Source organism: Amphiprion ocellaris, chromosome 22, assembly GCF_022539595.1.
Source record: "Amphiprion ocellaris isolate individual 3 ecotype Okinawa chromosome 22, ASM2253959v1, whole genome shotgun sequence".
Lineage (NCBI taxonomy): Eukaryota > Metazoa > Chordata > Actinopteri > Pomacentridae > Amphiprion > Amphiprion ocellaris.
Window position 1 is genome coordinate 23,508,895 of NC_072787.1, and position 12,688 is coordinate 23,521,582.

The window sequence follows — 12,688 nt, forward strand, 5'->3', positions numbered from 1 at the left end:
GATGGAGAAACAAAGACAGATCTTTAGAGCCTTTTTGGAGTGTTCAACGCTAAAACAAAGAAAGCCAAATTAAAGGAAATCCCTGGTGTGTAATTGAGGTGTTCTGCTCAGCATGCAGAGGATACCAACGCATTTCAGTGAAAATTTAAATCTGCGAAATATTGCAAGCTCATCTGCAATTTCACTGTTGAATGCCACCCAGCAGGTAAAGCCAGAGCCACTGAATTCACAGTTAGTTCTTTGTTATTTGTTTTGACAATGGAAATGGAAATTCAAAGTGGTGGAAAATATCTTGCGGTGTAGATTACCACCTTCTCCAAGCCTTCACTGTCCACTTCTTGAGTTCCTTTCATCTATTTCCTTCCTCTTCTGCCTCTCCCCTCTCTCTCTCTCTCTTTCTCTCTCTCTTTGTCGGTATCATTTTGATTGACATTAGAAATTAAGTCAAGCCTCTTGTTTATAATTGATTGATTCCCATTGGCGAATATTCGTGTAAATGTTACATTGAGAGCGATCAGATGGAACGTTTTTTGCGAGGTGCTACAAGGCTCGAGGTGCAGGATGAGCTTTTAATCAATGCTCAACATTGCCGCTGCAAAACAAAATAAGTCAAGCAAATTAAGCACTTTGAGGGAAACTGTAATGAAAACCGAATCATCTGCGCTGAGACAATTTAGCATATGATTGCAATTTTAAATAGCTACTTTATCTTTTAAAGGACTTACATTCCTGTCTTGCTCCGGGGCGCTGCATAATGCTCTGCACCGCTCACAGAAGCACTTTATTATCCCAAACTACTCTGAAAATTTTGCCACCGAGATGCTCAGAGGGAATCTTTTTGTTTTCTCAGGGTGGTTTAAAGGATGATTCTGGTTCATTTCAATGTGGTGTGGTTCCCACCAATGCTGTTAGATTGAACAGGAGGCTCTTTAGAAGTCATATTAGTAGTTTTTTTCTGCTTCTTTTGACTGGTTAGTAGTGGGTGGAGCTTATCAATTAGAACAGGTGTGATAAAGCTTCAAGGTGGCACCATTCAGGTGCGTTTTAGAGGCTGAACCACTGAGAAAGTGAGAGACCCAACTTTGGAGCAGCTTTTGCTTCAGGTCCTGAGGAATGACAGCCTTCTACCTCCAGCTTTGGCTTGTTTTAGACCAACTATTACCAATAAAAACAACAAAACAACACCTTAAACAAGAACTGGCCACTCACGGGGATGGAGAGGTAAGCTAAACTTTGTCAGAAAATGAACTGGCAATAAGATACACCAATAACTGAACTGATGGCTATTAACTGTGTGTTCGTCATGTATTTTTATGCATATTTTTAAGTGTCGTACCAGAAAATGTTCATAGAAACTGCAAAGTTCTAAAAAACAACCAAAAGTTTACAATATACGCTCTCTTAACATTGTTTTTGTCTGTATTTAAAAATAGTGAGAATCCAGAGGAAATTATTACTTCTCAACGCTTCCTCTTCTGTAGCTCAGGAGACGAAATTGTGATTGTCATTTCAGCCTCACACTTTAGATTTTGTCTTATATACACTAAAAAGTTGGGGGTCACCCAGACAATTTCATGTTTTCCATGAAAACTCACTCTTTTATTCATGTGCTAACATAACTGCACAAGGGTTTTCTAATCATCAATGAGCCTTTCAACACCATTAGCTAACACAATGTAGCATTAGAACACAGGAGTGATGGTTGCTGGAAATGTTCCTCTGTACCTCTATGGAGATATTCCATAAAAAATCAGCTGTTTCCAGCTAGAATAGTCATTTATCACATTATCAATGTCTAGACTATATTTCTGATTAATGTTACCTTCATCTTTCTTTAAAAAATAAGGACATTTCTAAGTGACCCCAAACTATTGAATGTTAGTGTATATGTACTGTGACTTGCCATTTTATTGAAACTAATACAAGTATAATACAACTGTACTGCAAAATATTCAGAAGTGTCTCAAATATTTTGCCCATCTGTTTGACAAAATATCAGGAAATACAACCAAAATCTAATTACAACATGTTTGAAGCCTCTCCTCTATTGTCCTCATTTGTAAGCTCTAAAGTTATCTTTATTTTATGCTTCTCACCTGTGTGTCTTCCTTCTGTGATCGGTTGCTGATATGTTTCATCATTTTCAGGGAAACAAGTATCTTATACATGTAGAGTTCCAGATTAACTGGTGCTTTCATTAATGAGAGACATGTCTGTTGAGCCAAAAATAAAGATCTCAGGTTTGGAATTTCAGCCCAAAGACTCTCTTTGGTCCTTCTACAGAAATGACTTAGTTTACTAAGAGTAGGACTTTGAGTTTACACAGGGTATTGTAAACCAAATAATAAGCTTTATCCCATATGATGAATGAGCCACAACAGTTAGGCGATAAAATACATGGCAATAATCCAAGCTAGGTGTATAGAATCTTAATTTTTGGAATGATCATTTAAGGAGAGATGACAAGCAGCATGATTTTTTACATTTTTATTACCAAGAATACAAAAATTATCTACATTCACATACCACTTATTGTAGCATGAATGACCACATAGATTTCAAGTAAACTCCACCAATTGAATTATAAAAATGTACCTCCGCTTCCCCTCACTGTTTGCAAAATCCTTTTTTGCCTTTTGGTGTTTGTGTATTTTGCTTCTTCTTTCTTTTTTTGTATTCGTCTTCCAAAATGTCTCTTTTGTCCTTTTTACATTTGGCACTTAATGCAGATTATCAATGTCTCTGTAGTCCACAGGATTGGAGGATTAAAAGCCACATTTGCGTGGTGGCAGAGAAGCAACACGGTATCTCAAACGGGACAGATCGAGCCTTCGCTGTCGTTGGACTCCCGGTTGGCACAGCGGTGGATCCGAAATGAAAAAAGGCGAATCGGTCATGTGCTCGTCCATGTGCAGACGTTCCCACTTTGCTACACATCTCAGGTGGGATTCAACCGACTGCTGAAGTATGTCCAGATATTTTCAAAAGGCTTTCGTCTGATCCTCATGAATGGACAACTGCTTTATGTTCTTTTTGGGAAAAGAAAGATACACAGAACTCAAAAATAAGACAGAAACCAATAATACAATAACTCACATGGGATACAGCGTCGACACCTTGAAACAGAGATGCATCTTCTCACACGGACTGAAAACATCATGTATGTTACAACATATACGTGAAGATTTCCTCGGCAGTTTTAAGTGTTGGTTTTGAAAAGACCCCAAATAATTTAGCAAAACATATAAATACAGTACACAGAACAAGGAAATAAATTAAGACCTGCCACAGATGAAACAAAAAAAAAACACCAATTTGCAGCAATGACTCCTCGCTTTCTGAGCAGCAGAGTTTGAAAGATGGATTTCAGAATTTGTCTCCTCGTGTTGCGATGAGTAAAGGTAGTCCACATTTTTTATCTCCGGCACAAGTCGCTCAACACTTTGAACCAAAGGGGCTCTGCTTGTGGCTGCATCACGCGGGAGAGTTAACATGTGCTTTGAAGCCGATTCTCAGTGGGGCCCCCTAGAGTCTGCCAAATCCAACCCGTATTTGAAGCCCCTCTCTGGGGGGAGATTTAAAACCAGCTGACACTGCTGCTGCAGGCGTCTCAGGCCTTCGAGGCTGTGGAGAATCGAGGCTTCGACAGGAATTTCTAACAGTCACGGGTGTGTGAGCACATCCTGACTTTGTTGTGTCACTTCTCAGGTGTGTTTTTTGTCTCTGTTGGTTGGTCTAAGGTTGAAAAAGGCGAAGTTTCCTCCGTCCTACCACATGGGAGGACTGTTTGTCTCGAGCACGCCATACATCTCGGCGAGTTTTTTAAAGCGAGGCCCCCAGTCGTTGAGATAGTCGTACTCGTGGTCGGTGTTCGAGGTTCCCGACTGAAGCGAGCTGAGCGATTCGGCCACCGAGCCCTCGCCCTCGTAGGCGTAGGTCTGCAGGGAGTCGTACGGCGGGGCGCACGGGTCGAAGTCGGCCTCCAGGAGCTTCGCCAGAACGTACCCGTGGACGTTGCTGTCGCTGCCGCCGCCGCCCATGACACACGCCTGGGGGACGTAGCGCGACAGGCTCTCGATCTCCGGCAGCATGTCCTGCCTCATCTTGGCCAGGTGGTGGTGCGCCTCGCGGGGGTTCCACATGGCGGCGATGTCGAAGGCCTCGGTGTCCTCCTCGCCGCCGCCCTCGTCGTCGTAGCGTACGATGTTCTCGTGCACGTTCTCCACCTCGTCGCACAGGTAGGGCTTCTTCCGATGGGCCCGCAGGGAAAGCATGAGCAGAATCATCACTGTTGGGAGGAAAATTAAGAAATTGTCAGCGAGGTGGCATTTTTATAAAGCTAAAACCAGTGGTACAATGGTGCTACTGTCACATTTTTCACTGCAATAGAAAGTCTTGCACCTCTATGGAAACAAAACAGCTATGGTTAGAAACAGAGAAGTGTGTTTAGTGCAATTCAACAAAGTTATAATGGCATAAATCATAAGGTGAAACTGAAAAAAACTGGAAACAGCATGTACAACATCAACACTAGAAAGATGTTTCACCATGCAGAATGTGTGTTCCAACTACTTATTGCAACTTCCTTCTCTATATACCATTTTTGAGTCATCCTGCATTGATTTTATTGATCAAATGGATTTTACTTTCCCTTTATTTGCTCTAATTTGTGTCCATACTTCTCTCCTGTCTGCTCTGTGGAAACACAGCTTGCAGTTCAACAGAATACTGAATTTTTGTCACAGTTGGTTTCTCGATTGCGCTGAGAAATGTGGAATTTTTTTAGTTTTTTGTGGAATTTGTTGCAAACCATTCATTTTTTGGCAAATTTTTAAAGAAGACATAGAATACATTGCTTTTGATAAAATATCACAGTTTTAAGCTTAGATTTGGCAACACGTGATTGGTTCAATGGACATCAGAATGTTGAAAATTGGACTTCTGTGTTCACAGTTTCTGGCTCTGCAAACATGTCTAATTTCAGCATTTTAAAAAAAGCCTTGAAAACTTGCAAGATTTTGCAGTTCAGGTGGTTAATTCACGTTTTCATTGATTGGGCTGAAAATTATATGACTTGGAGCTCATGCTAAAGAAGATAAACACTGCATGTAATCAATTTTTATTAGTACTGGTCACTTTTGGTTCATCAGATTATATTTTTTGTGCGTATACTAAGTGTTTTCAATGGATTTACTCAACTTTATGATCCCTCAGATGAGGTTCACTAGAACTACACACCACATTCAATACTGTAGTGGGTAATCTAACAAATTTTTAGCTTATTTATCATTAGCATCTAGCAATATTTGAGTATTTTAAACAAGAATACACATAATCAAATGTATAAATAGCATTTTGCAGGAAAAACAGCACCTGTAAAACCAGAGTTTACTACATCTATTCAGAAGAATGAGTTCACACACTCAAAGAAAGCAAAGATTCCCTGCTGCCTCCCGGAGGAGCCCAGTGAGTCGACCTGCCCACAGTTACAGGACTGCAGGGAGAGATAAAGTGGGTCCATATCAGCCTCTGGGGGAAAAGGAAGTGTAAAGCTACAGGGCAGCTGGTGCTAATGAATGCTGCACTTTTTTTTTGCCAGGGCGAGAAAAGGAACCCATATTTAATCCTGTCACACTGGGAGACGACTCCTTTTCAGACCTCGGAATTTTTCATCCTCAATTTGCCACGTCACCTCGGAGGTGGTGTAATATTTTAAACGTGTAGATTCTTTTGTGCATTTTCCTTTTTACGTTCGGCTTTAAGGTTGATTATTTCACTCTAGATGTGAGGTTATCACAGGTATTTAAAGCAGCACAGGGAGGTCAGGATGTAAAACAAAGCGCTGCAGTGATTTTAATCAAGGCCTGCTGCTGCCCTGAGGCTCGCCCTACGCTACTTTCAATTTTACTTTCACATCCAGCAACAGAAGTTTAAAATGCAGTTCAACTACGAAAAATTACTGCCAGCGGATAGTGGAAACTGCATGATGTCCTTCTGCATTCATGCACCGTCACGTTTGACCTGACAATGAGGCATTCGTCCAAACTAAGATGAACCATGTATATTTTCATACGGAAAAGGTCCTCGCTGGATGACATTCACAGTCTGGACATGATGGGATGTGATTTCTTTGTTCCTCAGACTTGAACCCAAACCAGGGATGACTTGTCATAATTGATCTGTTCATTTTGGAGTTTTTTGAGAAGAAAATTGTGAATGTTCCACACGTCTTCTATCTTTGAATTGTTGGTCAAAAATCCCAAAATGAAGCCACAAAGCAGAGACCAACAGCAACATTTTTAAAGCCTTGCAATGCCATAAAATTGATTTTTCTGTCAGGTTACCACCAAGTAATTACTTTTGCGCAACATAATGCAGTAATAAAAGTGGAAATTCCCACTCACAATGGTTTTATAGCTAACAACCCTTGATTTTTTGGACTAAAATGCCTTGTATCGAATGCAGATATTATCACCTGTTGCTAGCTAGCTACAAGAAGTTAGCAAAGTTGACAGCATCCATGAATGTTTATAAGCTTTGAAAATAGAAGCAATATACAGAATCTGGATATTTTACGCTTACATGACTTAATGTGGTTGTTTGAGATCTCAAGTCGTTTTATATTTAGTGCAGTTTTTACTGTACAAAATGAACATACACACAGTGACCAACAATTATAGTAGCTTAACTATCCATAAACTTAAATAGGAGTAAGGATTCGTACTAATGCTTGGTGGTACTTCTGTTCGTTTGCTACTATCCTACATTTATTGTAGTGTTTCTAGTTATATCTTCAAATAAATCTGTGGACGAAGTCTAGATTTGAGTGAAAACCTCAAGAATTTGACAGTTTTTCCAGACCATAACAAGTGGTCTATTCTAGTATCATGAAATTACTTTTCTAGCCTGAAGAAGTCCAAACTCAATTGAAAGTGTTTGTTTCCTTGTCACGGTAAAGTCTTTGGGGTAAGTTTATAAAGTTTAGCACCGTGTTCCTGTTGACAAGCTAATACTACCTCTGACGCTTTCTAAGACTTCCACTTAAACTTTTTGTAAAATTAGAACTTTTTGAGTACCTTATGTGATGCTAAGCTAAAAGTCAGAGGCTAAATCTCAGAAAGACGATGCATGCGGAAGGAATTGATCACCACTGACGTTGTTTTGCTCATTACCGTTTTGCTTCTTTCATGCATAGATTGCACCTCAATGCTGCTTAGAAAACCTCTCATGCCGCCTTTTCTCGGTCTTTTAAATCACTTTCACTTCTTAAAACACACTTTTACGAGTTGCATTTATCTGATTTTATCTATTCTCTTTTATTTACTTATTTATTTGTTGTTTCTTTTCCTTCATTTGATGTGACATTTTTGGTGCTTCTTTTACTTGTGTCCATTAGTGTTTGTAATATTAATTTAAAGCAGTGCCTCTTTTACCATGTTTAAGTCTTTCTCTACTTTTGCTTTTTTGGTCTTTTTTTTCTTTCTTATTGGCCTGACTGCTCTTCTGTTGTTCACTGGTCTTCTTGAGTATCCTAATGTTTTTGGCCAGTCTGTAACTCTGTTTTTAAAAAATGCTAAATAAATTAGGTTCATATTTTAATTGTAATGTTAGTGGGGTTTTCATGTGGCATAGAGGTGTGCCTGTAGTCAAAGATTTGTCGGCTAACACAACAGTGTTGGAGTCTCGTGGATTTTCCACCATGTTGAGTCTTTTTAACACAGAAATCGATTTGGCTTCACATCAACATCTTATCATTTCGCCGCAGTAATTCAAAATAAAGGCACAACAGTCACGCCTTGACCAGCTGGTGTAAAGCTTCTTTTGTCTACCTCTGACTGACATCAAGGACCTTTTGTTTGGCTCAACCAAGGTGAGGTTTTAGCCGACTCTCCATCAGATTAGATGTGATTCTACAGTGAAAGCACACTGGTTTCTGACTCCTAGCTCACCCAGCAGGACAAAGATGCAGGCCAGGATGGCGATGAGCGCTCCCCTGCTGAGACTGGCCGGCAGGCTGTAGGCCTCCGCATTGCACGACATGATGTTTCCCTCATGGTCGCAGCTGCACACTCGGATGGTCAGCGTGCTGGTGCTGGTCTGGACCGGCTGCTCGCCGTCGGAGATGAAGATGGGCAGGTAGAAGACGGTCTGGTCGTGCTGTGACCAGTCTCCACGCCGAGTCAGGATCCACGCTGTGTTGTCTGGAAATGGACAAAGAGGTCAGAGAGAGGTTGAGATAGAGTGCAGAGGTATTAACAGACAAGATGTTTGCAGTCTGCAGAGCTGAGTCACTGTTTCCTCTCCTGCAATCATTCATAAACGGATATATAACGTCTCTTACATGCACTGCTTGGGTGTTTGTGGCACCTAACAAATAGCGAATTATGATCAGATGAAAATATTATTAACACGGAAGTAATGGCTCCAACGTCAATAAAAAGACTGATTGACTTCATCAATCGTAAGTTATTTAAAATTAAGTTTATAAATGCACCTTTGCGAGACATTTTACAGAACGCTAACTGCAACATAACACAATCACTGAAACTGGCGACAACCTAAACAATGATTTCCTTCAAGACTGTGTCTTATTTTTACTCAGACAGGGTAAATTTTCTTGAGCAAAGGACTTCAGAAGGCCTAGTTCAGCTGTTCTTGCACAGAGAATGAGTGATAAAAGTGATGATTTATGTAGCTATATGTCACTTTTTCGCTGCATGCTTTCTATACAGAGCTTGAGTTACGTCAACACAAAACTCGTCTATGCAAAGATGACTATTCATCAGCATGTAAGGTTGTTTATGACAGCTGTACCAAGAAATAGGTGGTCATGTGCTGGTTGCTTTGTTTTTCTTTGTTGGACACACAGGTGCTACCTAAGACAAAAGTTAATCTGGAGCCCTGGACTCAGAAAAATCAAGACAAACTTCAATAAGATGAGTGTTTTACCTCTATTTCCTTGAAATATTATCTCCCTACACCTGTCAATTCTGGTTCTAACCCATATTGATTGTAATGTATGTACAGGGGGTCATCGATTTACATCAGAGTTCCGTTCCTACGACCTGACGTAAGTCGATTTTCAACGCAAGTCTTCGGACAAGTGATAAATACCAATGACTTTCATGCATGTATGAGTCATTTTACAAGAAGATAAGGGAATACGTTGCACTGTTTTTACAACTTGATCATGCTTGGGCGAATGTGAACAAAGTTGTCTTATAGCGTTGCATGACGATATATTCATCTGCTCCACTCGACAACTCGTTCCACCTAATGTTGTAAACTGAGGACCTTCCCATAACTAGGTCCGACATAATGCTGTAGGTCGACGACATCATAAACCAAAGACCACCTGTATTGGTAAATGTATTGTTCTCATACCAGGAGTTGAACCCTGGCCGCTAGACCACATAAGACCAGATATAGATGGACTCTTAGGCTTCTACTTCCAGGATAACTGTGAGAAACTGACGATATTTTGATGCTATGACCCGTTCAGAGTTTCTTCGTTACCTTGGTTGTCTCTCAGGGTGAAGTTTGGGTTGTTGGCGGCTTCTGGAGCCAAACTGTAGTAGAAATGTTGTCCACCAAGCGGCTCATCAGGATCCACCGCCGTCACTGTCTGGATCAGCTGCATGAAACCGACAGAAAACTCAGATTTCACGTCTGCTACGACTTCGAGTGACATTATCACAGCACAAAATACAAAAGTGGATAAAACAGTGATCATTTTAATGTTAATCAATTGAAATATTGGAGTTAAGTAGCTTAAAATGTACCTCAGGTTCGATTTTACATGTTTTTCAGCTTTAGTAAATACACTTTTCCTGCTCTAATGAACCTCAGATGTGATATTTAAAGCTGCGATGTGAACTCTACCTGTCCTGCTTTGGCGTTTTCACAAACAACCGCCTCTAAATAGTGCGACAGCGACGGAGGATTGTCGTTGACGTCCGAAACCTTCACGGCCACCGACACGCTGGCGATTTGCGAGGGGTTATCTGCAGGAAACAAACAAACAAGCCGGTCACTGATGGACTCCTTTAATCTTAACCTCGTTTCCAGCAAGCCTCGGTCCTTGGATTCCATTATTCTCCAGTACAGTCAGCGATTTGCATTCCTTAACCAGCTGTGTAATAGAGCTGCACAAGTGCAATTAGCCGGCGGTAACGACTTGCTCAGGTTTCATCACATGATCGATCAATCAGAGGACTGACTTTGGCTCTGAGGTCGAAGCTCAGTGAGGCCGTTTGTTACTCTGCTTTAAAATCCAGCTGAAGAGGAAGAGCTGGAAGTTTACCGACGTTAAATCCACTAGGAAAAAATGGAAACGGAGGGGTCTTAAGGGCCATAATTACATCATAAATATTTAAAAAATAGGTTTAAATGGGGATTTTTTTTTTACAAAATACATATTAACACATTACAGTAGGACCAGTACAGGTGTAAATAATACAATTCAATGTCAGCTGAATTCACAAAACAGAGCTTTTGCTGCATTAGGAGCCCAATTAGCTCAAAAATTTCACATTTAACAGTTAATTTGCACATTGCAACAAATTCTGAAAATATTTTTAACCTTTTTTGCCTATTGGAAGTTTTTTCTTGAAAAAATGTCACAACTCATACAATAAAGTTGCTTTTTACGCCAAAATTATAATTTAATTGTCATAAAATCATGACTTTCAAAATAAAAGCACAACTTCACTCTTCTAATATAACATATTTAATGTTGAAACAGTGACTTAGTCTCATAATATTGTTTAAATATTATTTCATAATAAAGTTCTAATTAATTAACAAAATATAGCATTATATGTGTGTGTTACTTTTACAATGTAAAGCTCCTTCTATTTTGTAGAATTACATTGAATTTTACTACTTTTCTGACTTTATTTGGCGAACATCCTGACTTTTTATTATTAAACTACAAACATAAACTACACTTAAATTACTTTTTTGTTAGCAGTAAAGTATATATTAATAAAAAAATGCACTTTAATTCTCATAATATAATGCATTTTTCCCTTTAGGTCTTGACTTAATCCTCATATTTTAACACTTTAAAAAAGGAAAAGAAATTGTTTTAATCCTCAAAACATGGTCAATTATTGTGTAAATTTGTGTGATAATTGCAGTTTTTGACAATACAGTCATAATATTGTGACTTTTTGTTTTAAATCGCAACTTTGCATTTTGATTAAATACATAAAAAAACTGACTATATCCTTATATTACTGCATTGTCTAGTAAAATTTAGACGTTTTATCAAAAATAACGACAGCAGTGTTTCCGGTTTACAGTATATAGTCACAGTTATGTTATAAAACAGAAAATAGCATCATAAAAGCTACTAAATCATATGAGGGAAAACGCCTGCTTCATATAATGTTGTTTTATTTACTTCTTCAATCAGCTTCAGTTTCTTGCAGCTAATTTAGATTTTTCCTGCTGTTTTTTCCGCCTCGTTTCGCTCTCTCCCTCCTTCCTTCCTTCCTACCTGCCCTCTGCCTCTCGGCTTTAATTAGCCACCAGGAAGTTGTTGAAATCAGTCATTAATTCAATTAGCGTCCCCTTTAAGGTGCACGGACCCAAACAGACAAACAAAGCGAAGGCAGGGAGGATGAAGGTGACTTTCGGTTGCGACCAGCTGAGCTCAGATCTGCGGGGTATCAGCTGAATGTTACGTAACCGTCTGCAGGAGCCGCTTCACTAAATCACTGCTTCTCAGTTATTGCGTTAAATATCAATATTTATAAAGATATTTGTGAATTTTTAGCTTGATATATCAAGTATTTTCTGAGATAATTTCTTAAAAATTGCCCAACTTTCAGATGCTTTTTCGCACATTGAAATCTGAGGTTGTTTGAACGACAATATCTCAGGAACTATTAAAGATAAAAACCTGAAATTTGCTCGGTAAAGCATGACATTCTTGTTTAATAAGATAGAAAGCTGCACCTTTCAAAATAAAAGTAATATAGAATCATTCCATCTGAAACCAGCAAATTGTTAGAATAGTGTCCGTTCAGCCATCTCTGATTTGTCTGAAATTGTTGTGGCATAAAATATGAGTGTTTCTAAAGATAGTTGTGAAGTTTTAGCTTGATATATGACGTAGTATCCAAGATAAAGTTTTTTTTTTTTTTAAATGCTCACTTTCTACTTATGTCTTGTTTTTTACTTGTCTAAAATTACAGAGATGACATCATTATAAATCATCTGCAAAATGTAATTTCTAGACCTTCACAAGTTCTTTTGATCATAAAGTAAAACACGAAATTGTTCAGTTCCAGGTAACCGTGACTGAATATTTTGTGCTTTTGTAGACACACTTTGATCTGTATTTTTAAATGATAAACTGAAGCATAATGTTGTTGAAATTGAATTTATTTTAAAATATTTTTTCTGAGGAAATTTCACGTTGTTCATAATGTTTTTGCTCTGTCTGCCACTGTATCTGTTCTATTGTCCAGTGCTGCCACATGCACATTTTTTTGTACATTTTCTGTAAAGATTTCTATTTACATCTTTTACTCCACTATTTAGTTATTATTTATTCTTTTTTTAGTCTCTTAACTTATTTATCTTGTACACTACTGTTCAAAAGTTTGGGGTCACCCTGACAGTTTCATGTTTTCCATGAAAACTCACACTTTTATCCATGTGCTAACATAACTGCACA

The 12,688-nt window shown here is 38.8% G+C and overlaps 1 protein-coding gene across 2 annotated transcripts in view; it reads right to left on the reverse strand.

Moving 5' to 3' along the window:
• Nucleotides 1-2,472: 2,472 nt before the first annotated feature.
• The window catches only part of LOC111568961 (cadherin-20-like), a 102,873-nt gene continuing 92,657 nt past the window's right edge, over nt 2,473-12,688 (reverse strand). For both annotated transcript variants that reach the window (XM_023270870.3, XM_035948502.2), the window contains exons 9-12: nt 9,883-10,004; nt 9,517-9,634; nt 7,950-8,201; nt 2,473-4,288 (exon numbers count right to left, since the gene is read on the reverse strand). In XM_023270870.3, the coding sequence (XP_023126638.1) occupies nt 3,768-4,288; nt 7,950-8,201; nt 9,517-9,634; nt 9,883-10,004 (1,013 nt within the window). In that variant the 3' untranslated portion in view covers nt 2,473-3,767. The remainder of the gene's footprint in view (nt 4,289-7,949; nt 8,202-9,516; nt 9,635-9,882; nt 10,005-12,688) is intronic.